The sequence below is a fragment of the Arvicanthis niloticus genome, chromosome 3 (genome assembly GCF_011762505.2).
Source record: "Arvicanthis niloticus isolate mArvNil1 chromosome 3, mArvNil1.pat.X, whole genome shotgun sequence".
Taxonomy (NCBI): Eukaryota; Metazoa; Chordata; class Mammalia; order Rodentia; family Muridae; genus Arvicanthis; species Arvicanthis niloticus.
This window is the reverse complement of record NC_047660.1, coordinates 42616644-42640119: the sequence shown is the minus strand read 5'-3', so window position 1 is coordinate 42640119 and position 23476 is coordinate 42616644. Positions and strand designations below refer to the sequence as shown.

The 23476-nt window shown below is 43.2% G+C and overlaps 1 protein-coding gene across 6 annotated transcripts in view; it reads left to right on the top strand.

Annotated features, from left to right (window-relative positions):
* Positions 1 to 23476, top strand: part of Enox1 (ecto-NOX disulfide-thiol exchanger 1) — a 547589-nt gene that overhangs the window by 385409 nt on the left and 138704 nt on the right. For all 6 annotated transcript variants that reach the window (XM_034498830.2, XM_076930694.1, XM_076930695.1 and 3 more), the window contains exons 8-9: positions 19171 to 19344; positions 20511 to 20717. In XM_034498830.2, the coding sequence (XP_034354721.1) occupies positions 19171 to 19344; positions 20511 to 20717 (381 nt within the window). The remainder of the gene's footprint in view (positions 1 to 19170; positions 19345 to 20510; positions 20718 to 23476) is intronic.

The window sequence follows — 23476 nt, the reverse complement described above, 5'->3', positions numbered from 1 at the left end:
GTAGGCTCTAATGCCATGAAGGAATAGACTTGCTAGTGAGAGTGAAGGCAAGCAGGCTAAGTGAGGGAGCATCCTTTCTCCACAGATCACCTAACCTTGGATAGGGATAGGCCGCCAGCAGAAAGCATGGCCCAGATTAGAGGTGGGTCTTCCCACCTGCAAAGATCAAGGATTAAAGGTGTATCTTCCCACCTTAAAAATCCAGAGGAGAAGTGTATCTTCCCAGTTCAAATGATTTTTTTTTTTTTTTAGAAAAATTCCCTCACAAGTGTGCCCCATCATTTTTTGGGTTAGTTAAATTCAGATGTAGTCAAGTTGACAACCAAGATTAGCCGTTTTGTTTTATTTTAGGATGTTGATATTAATATTTTTTTCAACAATGAGCGTACCTAGTCTCCTAGTCGAGTGTTTGGGTTCCTAGCCCTGACAAGTCTTGAATACAAGTGCCTCTTGAAGGCAGTAAACAGTGAGTGCTTCAGGGCTTCTTAGCTAGGACAACAGGAAAGAGAGGAGAAAGATGGGGCGGATCCCTAGGGCACATCCAGTTTACCTTACCAGTGCAACCTCTTGTGTTTCTGCTTAACTAGGCTCTGTTTAACCAAAGCCCAAATGCAGGAGGGTCTCACTTCTCTCAAGTCTGTCCCTCCACTCTGTAGAAGAAAGTTAAATACATGATGTGGTTTTCAACATTTTTTGATTGACTAACCAAATGTACCTGAAAAAAAATATGAAAAGATCTATTTTTGTTACAGTCAAGAAAACATAATTGAATAAAGGCATGAATGCCCAAGCTAACATTTCTATTCTGGCAAATGAAAATCCCCATTCAGTTGCAACAGCAGATAAAGATTAGCTAGCCCTTGCTCTCTATTTTTACAAAGAAGAAAAAACAAATCTACAATCTACTCTTGGCAGCCTCTGTCCTGCACCCACGGGCATATCTGATGTGCACTCAGACTAAGGAGGGCCTCTGATCCGGGATGGCCCCTGTGTTGAGAAGAAGAGAAAGGCGTGTAATAATTCAGACAAAGAAAGAAATAACAAGGGGCTGGGCAGTCCTCTGCCTCAAAAGAACATTCAATAAACACTGTGAAAATGGTTGCTTCTGAAAGGATGGCTCAAGCCCAGCAGGCAGCTGCCCCTTGACCTGGATATGTATCTACAGAATGCTCTGTACTCAGATACAGACACAGTGGCTTTGTCACACAGATAACGTGCATCAAGATAGGCCCCTTTGTAACTCGGGATTGTCATGCTTTCTTCTTTGTGATGGTATGGGCGTTTGCCTGTCATATTCTGTCACTGCTTTCTGACATAGCGCTGGGCTGTGTGTCTGCATCACAGTGGACCAGGAGCCCCTTAGACTGTGGACTTTGACCTGCCTCTGTACCCCTAACACATGGCCTACCACCTTTTTGGTTATGAAGAAGTAATTCATGAACAGGTATTTCAGAAAGACCTAGGAGAAGTGAAATAAAATGAAAAAGATATGCTCCCGTTTCTCATTTATTCATATAAAACTTTTGGTGAGCCCTAACAGGGACAACGGTATAGTAATGCTGAGAACCACAGATTCTCAGTGTGAAGAAGGAGAACCACTCTTTTCTTTCCTCCTCATCCTCTTCCTCCTCCTCTTCCTCAACATCCTCACTTGTCTTGTTTCTTTGTCACAGTGACATACTGAATAATGGATTGAATTCTGTTTCTGCTCAAAGCATTTACTTAGCGCTACTGTGGAGCCCCAAAGGACACTGAAGTAGAAAAAATAATTTCAAACTATAATATACATTTGTTTATTGATTAACTGTTTGTAAATAGCTGGTACATAAATATCCATCACATAAATATTACACCCACATAAATACGATGAAGTAGGCAGGGTAGTTTGTACCTCACATCTGACTGAGCCAAGGTGGACATGGGCTGAAGCATCCTTCTCTCCCATCTGCTCACTGCCTCCTCTTTCCATGGAAGCTGCAGGCAGGTAGACATTCAGTGTGGTCAGGTTGGAGTGGACCACATGTTATCCCTCCTGTGATTCCAGGTTGCTAGGCAAATGCTTTCAGTCTTCCCAGTCTCCCAGTACCTTATCTATCTACAGAAGAAGGAAGGGTCTGGGAGAAACGCAACCCAGATCAGCACATGTAATGACCGTGTATGAATTCTGAAATTGCAGCCTTGCATTCAGGGTTAAGAACGACTGGAAACTAAATGGTCTGGGCCTGAGAACAAGATGAAAACTTCTAAATGGAAAGCAAAATGATTCCTCGAAATGACCACTGGGGAGAAAATAGTTTAAAACGGACATCTGAGTGATAATCTTTGCTTCTAACCTTGAAATGCCCAGAAAAAAAAATGTTTGGAGTTTGACTTTCATTGCAAGATTAGATCTAGAATTTCTAATGTTGAGTAGTGATTGACTCCTGCTATGGCAGAAAGGACTATCAACCAGGTCACTAAGGAACACTTCCCAGCTCCGATGGTAAAATGTGTTAGTTACATTATCCCAACTTATTTTATTTCTCCGAAGATTTAGCCACTGGGAATATTGAGGATGTTGGCAGAAATAACTAGTTACAGGAGAGATGTGTTGGCCCTGGTGCCATATACAATAAGAGGCACACTGGGTACATATTAAATCCACCCAGGCCCAGAGGTATGACAGAATTTTTCTGTCTGGTGCTGCTCAATTTCAATTTATTAGAAAGACATTCATATGTACCTATGTATAAGACAGACATTCATTTAGAAGAATGAACTAGGATTACAGCGGAAATCCCCAGTTTATTGGGAAACAGAAATGCTGAATGTGGGAACAAGCACAGCTGGAATGTGTGGTTGTCTCGTCTAATCTTTCTGACAGAGGAGACCTAGGACAAATCTAGAGGAAGCAGCACATCACATTCCAGGTGCAGAGAGACAGTGTGGGTCCTGGGAAGAGGAAAATGTTAATATCCAACCCTGAGAGAGATTTTTGCCTTAGGGATATTTAATGACAGTGGCTCTTCGGTTGTTTTCCTACAAGACCTTCAGACTTCCTCTTAATTACCTCTTGAAGTCAGGAAACATAGTAAAATATGAGCACACACTGAAGCGATTTGTAACACACATCCATACACTATAACACTAACACACACACACACACACACACACACACACACACACACACACACGGATTACAAAGGAAACCCCAAGTTTATTAGGGTAACAAATGCGGAATGCGGGAGGGAGCACAGCTGTCGGGTCCGGTTGTAACTTGTAATCTTTCTGACAGCATGCAGCTCATGTGGTAGGCTCCCATTCTGCACCACAGAAACACATGCACCATTCAGTATCAGAATGATAGCCAACATCTATCCAGTGCTTACTGTGTTCCAGGCATGCTTTGAAACGCTTTGCTATTTTAAGTCATTTAACCCTCAGAATGCCTCTGTCTGCTAAGCACTCTTTCTGTTTTGCAGCTTGAGAGGTAAGGCTAATAAGTCACATACTCCATGAGGCAGGAGAATCTGTCCTTGAACCTGGAAATAGGAGTCATTACCTCTCTGAGATGCCCTTCCCTCTGATTTCTCTGTTTTTCTTTCCATCCTCAATTCTTATTAACATTTTAACAGGACTGGAGAGATGGTTCAGCGGTTAAGAGCACTAAATGCTCTTCCAGATGTCCTGAGATCAATTCCCAGCAACCACATGGTGGCTCACAACCATCTGTAATGGGATCTGACACCCTCTTCTGGTGTGTCTGAAGAGAGTGACAGGGAACTCATATACATAAAATAAATAAATCCTTAAAAAACATTTTTTAACAGAGGACACGTGAAGTTTTACTTGTTTTTATTATTGTTTATTTATTTATAAATTTATCTATTCATTGTGGTTTGAACATGAGGTCTTGCATGGCTGAGCTGGTGAGCAATCACTGATCTCCAATCCAAGTTTTTCTTTTTCAGACTTTTCTGGTTAAGTTGCAGGTTGCTTTAGGCGCCTTAAGTTACCTGTGGTGTGGAAAAGTTGTTCCCTTCTGAGTGTTCTAAGTACTCTCAATCTGACTGACTGGGGAAACACTGTGGATTTAAGTAGATTTAAACATTACTCTACATACCTGCCCACTCCCCTCCCTCATCAGGGTAAATTCAAGTGTTCTTTGCTATAGCTATGAACTGGCAGGGGGAAGTGAGTAAGTCTGACTTCAGAGTGTCATGCTACTGAGTACACATAGATCAAGTCCGTCTTTGCGTTCTGACCCTGGCCGCGCTCTTTCTCTTGGGGCTCTGTAAAGCTGCCCCCTCCACAGTGATAATAGGATGAACCGCTAACAAAACCCTTATGGTTCTTGGTATTCAGGGACCAAGATTAATATAAAGAATGCCAGATACTAATTGCTTAAGATCACATGGGAAATTATGTGGTAACATTGTGCATTGAACAACCAAATATTGCTTTTGTTATTTTTTTGTAAAGATTTATTTATTTTATGTATATGAGTACACTGTAGCTGTCTTCAGACACACCAGAAAAGGGCATCAGATCCCATTACAGATGGTTGTGGGCCCCCATGTAGTTGCTGGGAATTGAAGGCATGACTCCTGGAAGAACAGTCAGTCTTCTCAACCCCTGAGTCATCTCTCCAGCCCCCAAAATGCTGCTTTCAATTGTCCCTTTGATATGAACTCTGTGAATCTGTAAATGTCACCATCTCTTTCATTCCCTTAAGCAATTAGCTATAGAAAGTAATACCACATGGCAAGGATGGTACCAGGCCCAGGACAGGGTGACAGTTAAGTTACCCAGCGCTCCTTTTTTTATGCCACAGAATAGCAAAATCAAAGCAGTATGATACTTATCTATACTTTGAAGCCCACCCATCGTTTACATTTTCTCTACAAGACTACAGCCATATGCTGATCTCATGTAAAAAGGTCAATTCTATGTTGTTTTAACCCCTTCTGACAGGAAGCTGACTTTGAAGCCTATATAAGTTACCTAGACAATGTTATAAATGTTTTTTTAAGTTAACTATTGGACAAATTTTCCTTAGTCCTTTTTAATTTTAATTTATGAAATGTTATCTACCTATAAGCGGCTTCTATAAACTGAAACTGAGGTTGATAAGTAAAATCACAAAGTTAACTAACTCATGCACACTGCCTTGGAAAGACTCACGTCAAGAGGGAGGTTTCCCTTTGTTGAGGCCCATGTGCTGCAGAAGCCTACCTCTCTGTATTGAATCGTAAAGTAAATATCTGATATGCAGGAGAGCTGCTATGTGACCCACATCCCACAGGTTGAGAAGCACTGCCTTGGAACATCAGAGCAATATAAAAGACAGATGTGTAATAATTTAGAAGTATTTCTTAGGTGTTTGACTATGTGCTTGAACACAGTTCTCAACTCAATATTTGGGTTTTGCTGTTGCTGTTGTTATTGTTATTGATTTCTTTATTTATCTTTTTTTTCTTTTTTTATTTACTGTCTGCTCTGGCACCAAAAGCTTATTAGCTTGGACAAAGCAGAGAACACAGCAAGAGATTATTTAGATTTTCTTTTTTTCTTTTTTTTCCCTATCATTATGTAACAGCCTTACTGCACAAAGTCACATAACATCATACAGAGAGAAAATTAATCATCAGCTAATGAGATAGGGATGTGGAAAGAAGTTTGGAAGAAGTAATTTAGAGGCCCCAATTAGGCTCTATTCTAGTGGGTCCCTCATGGGCACTGCTAGCTGCTGGTCTCAGGTCCTGGAGGAGAACGTGAGAGGGATGTGGAGGCAGAAAGTGGATGAAGGGAGACGGAGATGCAGGAGTGAGGGAGGAGAGGTGGGGAAAGAGGCACAGAAACTATAAAGAGGCCTTTATGGTGCTTCAGACATGGGCTGATGAGAGCCAAATTAGGAAGGAGAATGAATAGAATGATCCAGAAACCTCTTAAAGGGCAGGAGGTAACTGGGCTATCTGTGTTAACAGTGCCCAGCATCTGCAGAGCTTCCATCCAGGAACTGAGAGGAAGGGCAGTGACCTTACAGGTGATGGGAAATTTGACTGTTCTGTAACCTGCTCACAGTGTCATTCAAGACAGAGGAGGACAGATGTCTGGACCTTGTGGAAGGTTTACAGACTAAGGAGAGGAGGTGCAGACCCAAGGGAGATGGTGAGAGCCGGGACCTCAGAAATCCCACTCTGACACTTGGCAACTGTCCTCCAAACTAGAAGTCAACAGCCGAGGGTTTGGAGGACATAAATGTGTGGGAGAAGTTCAAGTGGACTTGCCTAAGGTGTTTCTATAGACTGGGACCCTACCAGAAGACCGGACGTGTTCCCTCCCAAACAAGGCAGTGAATAGGCCTTTTTTTTTTTTTTTCCTCTGTGACTGAGTGTGGCCTGGTCTGCCTTTGTGACTGAGTGTGGCCTGCAAGGACAAGCTTGCCCATAAAAGAGGAGGGATGGGAATGTTTATAGTGAGGACCAGGGAGGGAAACACTAAGAGAACAGGATGAGAAATTAGATGTGACCACTGCAGGAAAAGACCAGGGAGGGAAACACTAAGAGAACAGGATGAGAAATTAGATGTGACCACTGCAGGAAAAGACCAGTGGTGAGAACGATGATCAGACCTGTTCCCAGGAGCCCAGAGCTCAGAGTAAGGAAAATGGATCTAACCACAGGTTGGCATGTCCTAAGCCAATGTATGAGGATCATGTTTTACATGTGAAGCCCCTCCAGAGATGGAAAGGTCACTGTTGGGGAGTGGAATGCGTGGTCCCCAGAACCATCCACGGGCAGCTGGAAAGCCCATGGAACATGAAGCACTCTGGGTTCCCACCCCCACCCCACACTCACCTGGATTCATAACTTTAGAAAAGTCATTGTACATTTCTGGAAGTTAGTTTCTTCAGCACTCAGTCCAGAAGACAGAATAGAGCAGTGAGCACACCATTTCAGCTCTGAACTGTATTCCATAGGCCCAGAATCTCGGCTTCATTGCCAGCAATTCTGTTCCTGCCAGTATGGTTGGTGAGTCTTAGACTGGGCTTCTCAAGCAACTGTCTTTCACGTCTACCCTCTGGGTGCCTTATTTTTCTGTTTAAAAAAAAAAAAAAAAAAAAAAAAAAAAAAAAAAATGCATCTATTTCTATCACCTAAAATGAAAAAGAATGACTGAGTTCCAACAGGCGGAGGCAGTGCAGTACGGCTGATTCTGATGCTGGCAGCCCAGGTCTATGCACACCCAAACTGCTCAGGTACTATAATCTCACGGCCTGGCCCCCAGGCCCAACACATACCACTGATAGGCCTTTACCTCCTGCTCCCCCAGAACATGTGTGGTTTTTCAGATGCAGGCTCTTAATGCTGGTTGCCAGAAGGGTCTGGACGACCTCTTTGAACAGTCAGTTTTCTGTACTCGTTTCCGTGAGAAGTTTTGAAGTAACGTTCACTTCCTGTCATGTTACTTTCTCAAACATGGGTACGCATCTCCTCACGCCCGTCAGCAGAACAGAAAATAGCTGTTGACGTCCGCAGTCCCGTTTCACCAGCACCGCATCCACAGCCAAGAAGCCAGAGCATTTTATTGATGGAATGAGGTCTTTGTTTATAAAGTGTACACAGCAAGCCTGGAGGAGCGCACGCTGGATATGCATCTTGGGTTTAAACGGAAAACATACCTCTCCACCTTTGGATCCCTTCAGAAAGATCATAGGCGAATTTTCAATTTCACTTCCCCAGAGATCCTGCTTGTAGACGCTCACTTATCTTGCAAAGTACACTGTTAGGTTAACATGGAATCTGTGTCGCTTATTTTTTTCTCAACGACTCCAGAGCAATCTTCAGGGTTTGTTTCTTCAGGAAGGCAAAGACTGAGAGCAGTTCTGCCTCTGGGGAACTAGTCTGAGCATCTCTGTTTCAGAGAATATTTAGAAGCTCCTCTGCACCTGCCATCTCAATAACGTATAGATTTTGAAAATAACTTTTCTTTTTACATTCCCATTATTTAACTAGAAGTCATTTTAAAGAAATAAGGTTGAACCTACAATCACAGAACATAGCTGGCTGCCTGAGACAGGAAGACCGTAAATGCCACGCTGCCCTGGACTCCATAGCTCAAGGCAAGCCTGAGTTGTGTATAGAGCAAGACTGTCTCAAAAATCAAAGGTAGGGGAAGCTGTCTGTTAACCCCTTCAGGACCCCTTCCTTCACAGCCTCCTTGTATTGATTTCACAGGGTTACCATGACAAATCAGATGGATTAAAACAATAGACATGCGTTCTTGGTTCTGGAGGCCAGAGAGTGGAGATTAGGTATCCACAGAGTCCTTTCTTTGGCTGGCTCTCCAGCAGGATGTGTCTTTCTCTTGGTTTTGGTGTCTGGTGACTGTCCTTGGGATCCTGCACGTGCAGCTACATGTCTTCAGTCACCACCTCTATCACCACAAGGCATTCTTTGGGTGTCTGTTTGTGTCTTTTGTCCTCACCTAAATTCACAAGCTGCTTAGATAGGACTAACTCTAACCCCTTATGACCTCATCTTAACAAAAAGAGCAAGCACCCTCTTTTTTAAATCCGATTGCAGTCTAACATGGAAGCCCATATTAGTTACTTAGACAGCTCTTTGGGAGTGCTATAATTTGCCCTTTATAACATCTCCTCTCCCACACAGTGTGGACACCCCCATACTTTATGTTCTATAGCACCCCTTATCTCAGCAGGTGCCATTCAGTATTGTCATTTCCCATTAGCTTGTTTTTAGTCCTTGGACTGTCACATCCATGAAAAAAAAAAAAACTCATACTTTACAACATCTTGTCTGCAGTGTCTCACAAAACATTCAACACCTAGTAGTCACTAGTTTGCCAAAAGAAACAATTACCATCACTGTGAACACTGATGTATATTCAGTGTTAATATTATATTTATACAAGGTTACAAAAACATTATACTTTATCATGTTTTTTACAATTATGACTCCTTATTGATTACTTTCCATTTGCACGTAAACTGGGGTTCTCCCCTGCTTACTCCTCATATGAACATTGGAAGATAAGTATAAAATATTGTAAACGGAGCTTAGAGAGCTGTGTAACTAGTGCATGGCAGACCCAGGCCGAGTCCGTTTGACCGCACATGTGAGCTTTGTGTGTTCTGATGCATTTTTTTTACCCAGGTATTCTTGGCTGCCTCATGAAGTAACAATAATATGTATAATGTTTGTATTTATCGTAATTTTTAAGCCCAGATTGGCTAAGGAACAAATTAGCCTTATTTCACCCAGCTCAAGTCAGAACCCATGACTTCAAGATCACTTTTTGAAAAAAAAAAAAACGATTTTTTTTTCTCTGCTTTTCACAGAGTTGTTTAAAAATGTTCGAGCAAAGGAAAAGATTGAATGGTCACATCTGTCTTAATTACTTTTCAATTGCTGTGACAAAACATCATGACCAAGGCAATGTATAAAGGTAACATTTAATGTGGGGTTCACACTTCTAGAGGTTGGAGCCCATGACCATCAGTCACCATGGGGAGCATGGCAGCAGGCAAAGTGGTAGAGCAGTAACCCAGAGCTCACATCGAGATCCAGTGATCCACAAGCAGAGGCAGAGATACCTACTGGGGAATGACAATGACGTCAGCTTTTCAGACTTCAAAGCTCATGCAAGTGACTCATCCCCTCCAATAAGGCCACAGCCCATAATTCTTCCCAAGCAGTTTTACCAACTGAGGATGAAATATTAAAATATATGAGCCTACAGGGACCATTCTCACTCAGACCACTACTATCCTCACTGACATTTATAGACAAGCAACATTCATCAATTGAAATTGGAGACTCCACTGAGAAAATCTCTTAATTCTGAGCTCCCAGGAGACTAAATGCCTTGTGTATCAACAGGCTCCCCAATAGCCTGATAATGAGTCTTATTTAAGTCATCTTAAGGCAAGAGAAGCAGTGCTGCCTGTATTTCAGGAGCCCTCCACACCATTTCTCTGCCCCTCTCCCAGTCCTGGGAGCTGGCGCAAGCAAGCCAGCCCCTCCCAGGACCTCTAGATACCTCTGGCCTCAGGCATGAGAAAAAGCACAGAACCCCACGCTTTGACCTGTGCTGCATGCCTGAGAAGTAGGGCGTCAGCTCCCTTGCCAAATCCCAGGCTTTGGTTCTGACATCTCAACCCTATCTTGCTTCTTCAGCGTGAGGCTGAGCAGAGTTAACCTGCCAAATGCTTAGCAGTTCTTAACCTCTGGCCCTGAGTTCTTTTTGCTAAGCCCACTGAGAGCCAGGGACCAGAGTAACTTGTGCCCTGTAACACGTGAACAGGGCCCTGGTATGCTTGTCCTGCCTAGGCCCTTATTATGGACTGCTGGCAGTCTGTGTCCTTAGTCATTTATCAGAACATCCCAGGCTCAGGAGGAAACCAGCCATGTTCCCATTCCTGACTGCTCTCTCCTTCCTCTTATTCTCTTGGAACACTGTGTTCTGCCTTCTGGGCCAGACCTGGTCTTGGCACTGACAGCTTGTCTCTGTCCCCCTCAGCCCCAGTCCCAGCTCGTTTTCTCTGTTCAGACCTGACCTAGTTATATGCAGCTTTGATCTTCGAGAGACCCAGCTGCCTTTTTTTTTTTTTTTTTTTTTTTTTATTCCCCCAATGAGGTCAGATTCTCACCTTAAATAGGACTGTCTTTACTGAGGTGTCCACTGGAAATCACTGGGCAAGATCAAGTCACTACTTAGGAACAATCTGCAAAGAAACAAGGAGGGTGAGGGTGACTCACACAGCATAGGGACCAGCCAGCAGATACACATCTGCCATCCCAGCAAGAAGGCGGGGACACTTACCAGCCTGTCTAGCACCATCCCTTCTGGTCTATAAGATGCCTTGTTCTTGCTCAATATGTCATGACCACTTGTCCTGTGCACCTCATGGTAGATCTTGGGAAATTACTTGAAATTCCTTGCAGTCTCCTTCCTCGATAACTCTTGGGCTTGTACTCAATGATTTTTTTTCTGGGCTTAGGACCCCATCAAACCCTGTGAATTTTCCATGTGAAGAATTTGTATAGTTATCTTTGGTAGCTCACAGAAGTAGTAAGTGCTCAAGAAATGTTGAATGAGTGAATGAATGAATGAATGAATGAAGCTAATTAGTTCATCTCTCATCCCATTAAAATCCTAAATGCTAAATCTTCAAACCACACCCTGAAAAGCACCCATCTTGTCAAGTCTGTTACCACCAACTACACAGGAAGCTTCAGCAAGTTTGAGGGCTACAAAATGAATTCAAGGCTAGCCTGGGCAAATTAGTGAGTCTCGAAACACAAAGGGAAAAGAAAGCTGAAGGCTGAGCTCAGTGATTGAGTGCTTGCCTGGAATGTACAAGGCTTGGTTCAATCCCCAGTACCAAAAATAGAGATAGTCATCTCAGCTGTAAAATTCTGGACTATGATATGAACCCATGAGCCAGACTTCTGCCTTAGCCTTTCATCCTCCCATATGAAACAAGAATCACTGCTATATTTCTGCCTCCTGCTGCTCATGTCTTTGGAGACAGAGACAAGAGGAACTTGACAAGGCCAAGGTATGCAAGACCTTTGGATGGCCTATGAGTAGTGTTTTGAAAGGATACTCCTATTATGTCCATGATTGGAGCCTCCCATTCTGCAGTGTGAACTGGTTTCCTCTTTCCCCAGGGTAGAAACTGTAGCTCATTGTCCAAGGACTCCACAGTGGTTGCTCTAACCTATGAGGCATTTACATTGCCATTACCTGTGTCTGCTGTGTATTTTTAGAGATTCTACTTTGCCTTTCCTGAGCTAACATAATATGCTTTTATTCTGTGAGAAATACTTTACATTTATGCAAATTGTGGTGGTTTGAATGTGCTTGGCCCAGGAAGTGATACTATTAAGAGTGTAGCCTTGTTGGAGTAGGTGTTTTCTTGTTGGAGGAAGTGTGTCACTGTTGGGGTGGGCTTTGAGACCCTCCTCCTGGCTGCCTGGAAGATAGTCTCTTCTGGTTGCCTTCAAATCAAGATGCAGAATTCTCAGCTCCTTCTCCAGTACCATGTCTGCCTGCATGCTGCCATGCTTCCCTGCTGTGATGATAATGTACTAAACCTGAAACTATAAGCCAGTCCCCAATTAAATATTTGCCTTTATAAGAGTTGGTTATGCCCTCATGCTTCACTAGACAACGACAGGAGGACCAGAGCCATTACAAGGTCCCCTTTAATTACTGGAGGTCAGGCCTCTATCCCCACCTTGGCAAGATTAGAATCACCACAGCCCTTCTATACTTGGAGAAGAGATGAGATGTCAGGGGCAGCCCTGCTTATACACTGAAGGCCTAAAATCAGCCATAAGCCTAAAATCAGCAATAGGCCGGACATACATGCCTGCTAACACAAAGTCTTGGGTCTTTATGGAAAAACACTGAAACAGATGGCTATAAGCCATTGTAAACAGGCAGCATTTGTGGAAGTCTACCAGCCTGAGTAGTCATAGACCTTGTAAATAGGTAGCCTTGGGGGATAGTACCAACTTAGATAAGGACAAGTGAATCATAAGCAGAGTGATAGTGACCTGACCCCTGAACCTTCACTCAGCTGATACCCTGTTCTGAAAGATATCTGTACTCCCCCTGAACATCTATGCTCCTGTGTCATCCCCTTCCCCACACCCTGCATTTTTGTGTTTATAACCCCTGTGTTAAAAAGTAAAAATTATGATTTGATAATAAAATAAAGATAGAAAAAAAAAACAACAACAAAAAAGAAGTTTAAAAAAAAAAAAAAAAAGAGTTGATTATGGTGTCTCTTCATAGAAATGGAAACCCTAAGACAGAAGTTGGTACCAGGAGTGGGGTATTGCTATGATAGGGTTAACCATGTTTTTGTTTGGAGGAATGTAGATTTGGGGACTTTGGATGTGGGAAGCCATGGAATGCTTTAAGAGGGACTTAATGGGCCATCCTTGTAGGAATATAGAAGACATTGGTGCTAAGGATGATTCAAACTGTGCAGACCTAGCCCAAGAGGTTTCAGTGGAAAAGAATTTTAGTATGTGGCTTAAAGACTATTTTTCTAATATTTTGGTAAACAATGTGACTGCTTTTTGCCCATCCTTGTCTGAGGAGTCTACCTGAGGCTAAGGTAAAGAGAGTTCAATTAATTGCATTGACAAAGGAAGCCTCAGAAAAGCTAGGCATAGACTTTGTGTTCTAGTTTTCTCTCATGATGCATGTTTTGATTAAGCATAACAAGCTTAGAAAGGAAAACCACAAAATGTATGGTTCAAGGGACACCAGGAAGTGAAATGGAGCGAAATTCTATGTGTAAGGATATTAAATGGAATTAAGGGAGTGTGACCTTGGGGTAAGATCCCACCCAGCTTAGCTTATTGTTAAATGAATTTGAACAAAGGAATAGTTATATTGTGTTAGGCATTATTACCTGGTTATTATTTGTATTTGGACTTTTAATCTGGCATGACCTACAATCCAGAAATGGAAGATATACCTGTGATCCAGATCTTGAGGCGTAATGGCCATGAAAAGCTTAGGCCCAGGCATGGTGGTACACACCTTTAATCCCAGGAGACAGAGGCAAGTAGATATCTGACCTCAAGGCTAGCCTGAGACAGAGATAGTACCAAGTAGAGAAAAATTTAGGTCCAGGCATGGTGATACATGTCTTTAATCCCAGAACTCAGGAGAAGGAAGCATATATATCTCTGAGTTCAGGGTCAGTCTACAGAGAATGTTCCAGGACAGCCAAGCTTAGAGAGTGAAGAAATTGGAAAACAGAAAGCTGGTAATGATGTAATAGAATAGGGGGCAGAAGGTCATGTTTCAGTTCCAGCAAGCAGCAGAATTTGGCAGCTTTGGCCATGTGGCTCTGGCTTTAGAGTCAAGAACAGAAGGGGTTATTGAGACAGTTGATGCTGATAAACTAGAGTCAAGGAATTAGCAATGACTAAGAAGAGAACAGCGTCACTGAGGTAAAATCTTCTGGGGAGTATTTCTGAGAGCACAAAGAAGCTGTATTGCAGAGATAGCAAAGTTTGTACCTCATTCTGCAGATGGACTTGGTAATATGTTTTACGGATTTTGAAGGCATAAAGGGGTCATGAAGAACAGCTGAGGCTTGACACTATGAGAGACCAGGAAAGGCCATTGGTGAAGGTGCAGCCACAGTTGCAATTGATGGCCTAGGACTGAAGGAGTCATGCAAAGAAATTGAGGCTCACCACCATGAAGAGAGTCTATGAGAGGCTATTGGTGAAGCCTAGTTGCAGCAGAGGACCCCAGTTTATTGGAGATGCCAGTACCATGGGATGACCACCACTAACAGCAGCAACAGTAGAGTCAGCCTGAGCCCAGAGTGCTACCAAAAGCAGAGCTGGAGAAGTGACTCAAGCCCTTTGGAGCAGCCCAGATCATGTGTTCCAGGATCCAAGATGTTGGAACAAGAAGCTGTAAGTTGAGGTTGCCTTGGATACCCCAAGATGTTAGGAATGCCAGAACCATGAGTTACCTGCCCAGGAAGCTGCTAACAGGGAGTGGAACCAGCCCAAGAGAAAGAAGTTGCTGCAGTCAACAAAGATGAAAAAGGAGTTGGAGATCTGAAGAGTGCTTTGACATCAGACGTGGAGGTGCAGAGTTTGGTGTTTGCCCAGCTGGCTTTTGGTCTTTCTTTTGTCTTTGCATTTCCTCACTATGATGTTTTGGAATGGTAATATATACCCTGTGATGTTGAAAGTATGTGATTTGCTTTTTTTAATTTCAATTTTAGAGGGGATTACAGTTAAGAAATTGTGTGAATCACAGAGGAGACTTTAAACTTTGGACTTTTAATGTTGTTGAGACTGGTATAAATTATGAAGACTTTTGAAGTTGAACTAAATGTATTTTGCACTGTGCTATGGCTAGATAATACGCCCCACAGACTCATGGGTTTGAATAAGCCTATGGGACCAGGGTGTGGAATGTGGTGGTTTGAATGTGCTTGGCTCAGGGTGTGGAGCAATTAGGAGTTGTAGCTTGTTGGAGTAGGTGTGGCCTTGTAGTATGTCGCTCTGGAGGTGGGCTTTGAGACCCTCCTCCTGTCTCCTTGGAAGACAGTCTCTCCTGGTTGCCTTCAAATCAAGATGCAGAATTCTTAGCTTATTCTCCAGCAACATACCTGCCTAGACACTGCCATGCTTCCCTCCTTGATGATAAAGGACTGAACCTCTGAACCTGTAAGCCAGCCTTAATTAAATGTTGTTCTTATGAGAATTGCCTTGGTCATGGTGTCTCTTCATAGCAATGGAAACCCTAACGAAGACCCAGATAAATAAATAATGTTTTCTTTAGAAAGAAAGAGGGGGGTGGGGGAAGGAAGGAAGGAAGGAAGGAAGGAAGGAAGGAAGGAAGGGGGAGGGAGGGAGGGAGAGAGAGAGAGAGAGAGAGAGAGAGAGAGAGAGAGAGAGAGAGAGAGAGAGAGAGAGAGACAGACAGACCAATCGTTTCCTCCTTTCCCACTCATACAGGGAATCTCAGATCCTTTGAGGTCCAGCATAATTTAAGTGTTAATTCCTTTCTAAACCCCTCAAGGCCTCTGCACTCACCATTCAGATCTCATTAAACCTCATAGTCTCTTCCTCTGGATGCCTCAGAAAAGGCAAAGTAACTCCTGTTACATACTAAACATTCTGCTCAGGAATACACTGTCTTTTGTCTCCATTTCTGAGTATTTTATCTATTTGGCTTCGAGATAGAAAGCAGACAGACGTCTGTTCTGTTCAAACTGAAGGCAAGCGCCAGCACCAGGCTCCCATCTCATTTGTGGGGAACATCTGTTTATTATAATGCACAGGGGTTCGAGTTTCAGGGTTTGCAGTCCTGAGAGCCTCCAGCCTTAAATCATTCCTAGTTGGCAAACAATAGTGAGGGCCAGGCCAGGAGAGAAGCAGATAAACAGAGGAAGCCTGAGTAAGGGATGAGATTAAACAAAGAGCACAGACAGACCAGCACCCCTCCCTCTTCCACCCCTCCCCCGTATTGGCTAATGCACTCACCTATGGAAGCACCAATTTCAGTGACTGTGATATTGAGACCCTTTCTGCTCTGGCTCTTCTTGATAATTGTAATCTACATTAGAAGTAAGTGTGTGTGTGTGTGTGTGTGTGTGTGTGTGTGTGTGTACAGAATTCTGGTGTCTTGGAATACTGTTGTTTGTTTGTTTGCCAGTCAACACAGCCATGCTACAGTTTGGGAAAATTGAGAACCAGGGCCATAAAGAAAATTTCTAGAATGCCTTCATGACAGCTTTGTAAGAAAGAATTAATTTTAGTGTTTGCATTCATGCCTGTTTTTAAAAACACAGGTGCCAAACACCCAAAAAGTATACACACACACACACACAAACACACACACACAAACACACACACACAAACACACACACATATAATTTTACAGGTACATTTTTAGAACTGGTATCCGGTATTAAATGACTAAAGGCTATAGCTGTACCTTGCACTGGCAGCCAAATTTGGTAAAGCATCAGGGTTTTCCCAGAGGTACTTGTTTTGAAGACATGAATGGGCTCATTGAGAAGAGCTGAAGTTTGGCACCTTGAGAAGCCAGAAGAGGCCCTTACTGAATGTGCAACATCCTTTAAAATAGGAGCAAGCCATTGACCAGTGCTCCTCCATCAGTCTCTGCATCAGTTCCTGACTCTAGATTCCTGCTTTGAGTTCTTGCCCTGATTTCCCTCTCTTGTGCATTATAAGCTGTAAGATGAAATAAACCCCTTTTCTCTCCATGTTGCTTTTGATTGTAGTCTTTTATAACAGTAATAGAAAAGTAAATAATAAAACAATGAATCTCATTGGGTCATTTTAAGAAAGAACATTGAAATCATCATATTTATACATTTTAAATATAGAACCAGACCTGGCCCTTTTCCCAACTCTGTCGGTTGTCTGTTTTATGATGTAGGATATTTTACTTAAATGATTTAAGCGTTCATTTCTCTGTCTATGAAATGTTATGACACAATGATATGAGGAATTCATGGATAACCATTTCGGGTCTCGTCCTTGTCCATTCTAAACTTCTATGTCTTTTCACTGTCACTGTTCTGAGCCCTGGAGCCACAGAATTCTGGAGTTCTGGTATGTGCCATTGTTCCAAGGGATGCCAGTAAAAGCAGCCATGTCACAGTTTAGGAAATTGAGAGCTGGGGCCATAAAGGAACTTCCTAGAATGTCTGCAGGACAGCTTTGTAAGAAAGTGTTTAGCATTTGCACTCGAGCATAGTTTTGAAAACATGCTGACTATGGCCAGACTGGGACAGTAGATTATAGATCAGGGTTACACGGCTTAGGCTGTTCCATCCACAGAGAAATGGACATGTCTATGGTAGCTAGAAGACTCCTGTGGCCTCCCATATATTCAAGTTTCTTTATAAACTCCATCTTTGCTTTTGCTGTCGGGCTTGTCTAACCACTCAGCACAGCTAAGCAAAGATTAAAGCCTTAGAGAGAGACAAGACGTCTCTGCACATGAGAACCCACCAGATGAGGGGAACACAAAGGTCAAAGGGCAAATACCTAAAAAGAGGCAGGGAAGGACAGGAGATAGAGAGGTAGTTTAATTTTTTTCTTTGCAGAATGGTAGAGGTACCCAAGTCCTCCCTCGGTGTGACTGGCTGTGTATCTTGGAACTTTATCTTCTCAGAGATAGTGCTGTTTTCTACAGAGAGAAAAATCCCCAGGAGAGGGATACCCTTTCTTTGTACACAGTCCTGAAAATACACTTGTGATTAGAAAGGGCTTACTTTATTGATTTTAATGATAGATAAATCATATCCATTTGTTACACACTAACTGGTGCTTTAAAGTTTTAAAGGGTGTATAGGAGTTGACTCTGTACTTCTATGAATTCAGTTTTTATTGTTGCTGGTTTGGTTTTGTTTGGGGAATTTTTGTTTGTTTGTTCAGATTTTGCCATAAAGCAATTGGTTGTATTTGTAAGCCTGGTGTATTGCACTTAACCTAGACCTATAACATCACAGATGTCAAACGTCCCTTATTTTTATTTTTGGCTAGTACTCCTCTGTCCACACGCCACAGATTTTCAGTACATCCATCTGCTCATACATCTGGGTTGATTCCCCATCCTGGCTATCGAGACTCATGCTGCAGTGCGCATGGGGGCGCAGGTGTCTCGGTTCATTGCCTTTGGATGTGGACCTACTAACGGGATCACTGGGCCCATGAAAGTTTTGGTGTTTACTGACTTTATTTATAATGGCTGCACTTATTTACACGGGACTCTCTTTTCTTTGTTCTTGCCAACACTCATTATCTTTTTAAAAATCTCAGTATATCACCCTTGACGTTATTTGCTTCGTTGTCACACTCGGAAATCAATTCAGCATTTTATATGGAAAATCTATCCTCTTTGGCTCTGTTTACTTTTGTGGTTGTTTTCGATACAAGACATAAAAATTTTAGAAGGGTGGGCCAAATGTTTATTGATAGAATAAAAGAAAGTGTGATTATGTAATAGGATTCAGAAATATATACAGCTAATTTTACACCTGCATGCCTCTAACCCAGGCATGGCCGTCATGCTCACTCTTTTGTGTCAGGCTCTCCCCTAGGAGAAGAGGGCTAGGTGGGACCCAGGTGATCATTACAAAGCATTTTCATATAAATCGAACTTTTTCAAACGTAGGTCACCTGGGCAAGAGGGGACTTTTGATAAAAGTAAGCTGACAATTCGATTCTCTTCAATGTCACATGATCTTTCCACATTCTAAATCATAAGGCAGTGTAAACAATGCCCTAGCATTGAGGAACAAAAAATTGCATTCCCAGTAACAGAGCTTCATGGCACATGGTTTCACGATTTAACATGCTGTGTTCTGTCCTGTCGCGCTAATATTTTAAGTAATATAGTTTCCTTTTTGTAGAGTTGTAGGTTCTCCATTGTATACTTTCTCTCCTTTACCCTTCTAGAATAGCTTTCTGTAACACTACGTTGCTTTCTGTAATACTACATTGTATGCCAAGAGAATCTCCCAAGGAAGAGGAAGTGTAAATTCAACCAATTCATGTGAGATGGTAACACAAACAGAACCAACAATGGGGTGAACAGTGTCTAGCCAACATGTTGTCTTGTGTGCTTTTGCAGATTCAATCTGCGTGCCAGGCTTCGATCCAGGCCTCAACATGATGACTGGGATCACCCCCATTAACCCGATGATACCCGGCCTGGGGCTGGTACCACCCCCACCCCCAACGGAAGTGGCCGTCGTCAAGGAAATAATCCACTGCAAAAGCTGTACTCTTTTCCCCCAAAATCCAAGTAAGTAGAAGTGAAAGGCATTTGCTCATCATATTACTTTTTCTTTTGAAATAGTATTGTGTTCATTTTCAGATGTGCGACATTCTACCCAAGGCTCAGTCTCTCCATTAGGACAGGTCCACAGGGATATGTCCATGCAGCTGTCCAGCCACTGAATAAATACCATGAAGCCATTAGGCTCTGAGAGTTGATATGGAACACTAAGTCTCTTTCCTGTGTGCAGCAAACTAGCGTTTTCTGGAAAGCATCATGTGAAATCTATCAGCTTCTCTATCTACCTTAACAAAAGGGAGAAAAAGTCTCCAGTGTGGTTTACTAGACAGAACCGTGAATTAATCTGGCAGGTGGCAATTTGGGGGAAAGGTGAGAGGTGGGGGGGGGGGAATATGCATCTCAGCATTTCTGGGCCAAATCATGTTCACTTGAAGGACCTATATATTTGATTAATTTAACCTCTGATACTAAGTTTATAGGCCTAAATAGCTGGAATTTTTTTTTATAAACTCATATTAATCAGTGTTGCCTATTTGAACTGGACTTCTCAGGAGATAGCTGTAGTAATCTACATATAAACTAGGCAAAATGTTGTGACAGCATGCACTATCTTTTCATACAGCCTCCTCAAAACTTAATAGTGTGCTCATTTAAATGTGAATAATAACCAAGGCTTTTTCCAGACTCAGCATCTTTGCAGCCAGGTAAGTATTGTTGCATGCTCTCGTGGGTTGTGTTTCCCTCGGTCCACGGTGCCGCCCCTTTATCTGGCAAGAAGACAAAGCAGCAGCAAGCCAGGGCTTTTTCATCATGTGTCATTTCATCGTGCTTTGTACTTGTGATGCTCTCTCCCTCCTCTTTTTCTTCTTCTGGGTGTCTGTGTATGAAAGAGAAATGAAATTATGCTAACACGTGTTATCTTTTTCTCGGACAAGCTCAGCCACTCTGCAGAAATGAACAGGAGAAATAAAGGTTGGGAAGGGGGAGGGGAGACGATCAGAAAACATGATGGGGAGGATGGGGGAGGGGTAGCAGTGGGGATGGGAGACAAAAGTTGTAAAAATCGACTGTGCCTCAGTCTGGAGAATACTCTGCAAGTTTAACTTTTGCCCTGTGAACCTGGTAAAGAGCCAATCGATAAAAGACAAAACTCTGTTTTGTTGTGACATTAGATCTCCCACCTCCTTCCACAAGAGAACGACCTCCAGGGTGTAAGACTGTGTTTGTTGGAGGATTACCAGAAAATGCTACGGAAGAAATTATTCAAGAAGTTTTTGAGCAGTGCGGAGATATCACAGCCATCCGAAAGAGCAAGAAGAATTTCTGTCACATTCGCTTTGCAGAAGAATTCATGGTTGACAAAGCCATTTACCTCTCTGGTACCTCGCTTTAGAAAAGGGGTTTGCTCGCATTCTGTCCTGTTTTACGATGTTTCTCTGAGCTCCTTCCCTTTTGCCTTAATGCACAATAAGTCCTGGTAGTTTGGGGGCTGGAGAAGGAGGCATTCACCTTTCAGCTTGGCCACTACGTGTTCTTTGTTAAGCCTGTGCCTTTCCACAGGCAGGTTTGCCTACCATCCAGTCTTGAGGAATTCCACAGGGTTTCTAATTAATGCTCTCAAGTGCGTATTAGATGAAAAGCAATATTTTGAGTACTGAGGACCATTGTTATTATTGGATGTATTCCTCAGGGGGAGTAAAGTACTCTCTCAGAATAATTTCAGTTTCTTAAAAGTGCATCTACAATCTTCACCCCAGGGATAGTGAAGCCAGATCCCCTCCTTGCAGGGAATGTGTTCCGGGGCTGTAATAGGCCCACTGTCCTCACACACTTGGTAATTCAGCTGTCTGCTCTACCATCATTAACCTTAGGACCAGGGTTTAGGAGAGTTTTATAAATGTGAAAAGGAAGCCTGGTGCTGCCGTCTGCTCTATGGGTATCTATCAGGAAAACTAACCAAAGGACCCTGAGGCTAATGTTGACACGGGACGTTAGAAGTATTTCTTTTTAGATTCCCCTCACTGCCCTTTACTCCTCCTCCATCGACATTTGTGCAGACGGCCTACCTAACTCTGAGCAAAGGTAACCTGGGGTCGGAAAGAATCAAGTAAAACAGGTGGGCTCCACCCTCAGGTTTTGCTGATGTCTGCAGCCAGTCTCCACTACCGGCTCATTCCGTGTAAACTCCTGACAGGTCGAGGTTATCTCAATGCCTCAGAGATCTTCTTGCCCTAGATGGGGCATCTTGCTTCACTATCCCTGGGGTGAAGATTGTAGATGCACTTAAATCCCTGACTGTACTTGAGCTCTCCATGAGGAAACATAAAGTCTGAACATTCCACAGTGGAAATGAATAAAGATATTTCACAACACATAGCACCCAACTGTGATCTCTAGGACCACTGGGGATCCTGGAGAGAGTAGGGTGTGGCTTTCCTTCCCCTAACCCAAATAATCTGTCACACTACTTGCTCCCTTGGTTGGAATAGTCAGTTTCCTAGCCGGACTCTTAGGTAAGGTTAATCACATGGATATGAAGTGCACTAGGAGAACCTCTGGGCGTCAGACCGTTCTTAACAAAACAAGCCTGGTCAGGATAAAGGACAGTTGCTTCCTTCCCATCAGTGCCTGCCTGGAAATCTGGGTTCTTGTCACTACATTCAGTCAAACTATTACTCATCCATCCGTAAGTCAGTACCTTCATCCTGTGTGATTGAAGAAGCCGGTAGGTGAATGTCCTTTTCAACACTAACACAAGTCACCTTTTAGACCAAACAGAAAAATGCAGAAGACGCCAACAGAGATGAACAGTGCCAAATATAGACATATGGAGGGAAATAGAGACAAACTCTGACGCTTCTTGGTAGCTCTTTTGAAGCAGGAGGAAACACAGGCCCCACCCACTTCAAGCCTTCACTGCCTGGGTGCAGAGAAGTCTCCAGCTTTGCTAGGGTGGTCTCTGCAGCTGAGGTCTGAAACTTCAGCTGTTGGGGGAAGGGGCAGGAAGGAGAGAAGGTTGCCCTGCCCCCTTGTGTAATCTCCTGCAAGCCCAGCTGGAAAGGCTAATTTTAGGAGCACTTTCACATTTGAGGGCCAGGCTAAGTTTAGCCTCCACCTCATCAGAGTCTTTTAAGGCTGTAATGATGGTGTTCTGATGAAAGACGACCAGAAATGTTTTAGGGAGTGATTCTCTGGAATATGAGCGGAGAAAGTTGTTTTGACCAACTCAGACAGCTGGCCAGGACACGACCTGCTGATTTAACTTTCCACAGCCCACCACCAAGACGTATTCCGAGTCAGCATTAATTCCGCTAGCGTGTGAGTGAGTGGCTATTTGCATCCGGGATGGGTATTGTTCTGTTTCCACGATGCTGCTGAAACCTGGAAGAGTTCAATTGGATGAGATCCGTAGCAAGCACATTTGTAACTTTTCAAAAGTGTGACGTGACGTGCCCTGCTGAAGGGGGGGGGTGTCAACTTCCGGGGGGAGGGAATTTGTGGGTAGCCATTGAAATGGGCCAGGACAAGGTGCAGGCAGCACAGCTCAGCTCTTCCTCCTTGCATCTCATCTGCAAAGCCCTTGCAAGACAAGGGTGCTTACTTTTGTTCCCTTCTTCTAGCAGCGCCTGCTGCTAAGACTTGATGTTGTGAATATCTGAGTACTCTAAACTGAAGAACATCCTTACTGTCAGTTCTTCTAAATTTCAAGTTAGTCTGGCCGGCAGCATCCCGTCCTCTGTTGACCTCTCACACCCCTCATCCCCAATCACTATAAGTTGGGCCACTAGCAGTAATCCTCCCTTCCCCCTAAAGATTTCCCCGCTCCCTTCTTTCTGACCTAGCTTTGGGCTCTTGCACAAACCTCCTGTGGCCTTCAAAGATTGCATGGACAATTTGTGTGGTCGTGCAGGCTGGATGAGGTGCTATGGGGCCTCTTGATTGAAGGTAACATATTCTCCTACATGCCCCAGAGGATAAGTGGAAATAAAACAGTGTTGCAAAATTGCCGGGGTAATTGTGGCTTTGGTAGCACAGAGAGAAAGCCCAAGCGGCGGTGTTTGCTAGGGGAATGAAGCAATAGGCTCCGAGTAAAGTCCTGAAATTTACTTTGCAGGCCCCTTCAAATATCATAGATGCT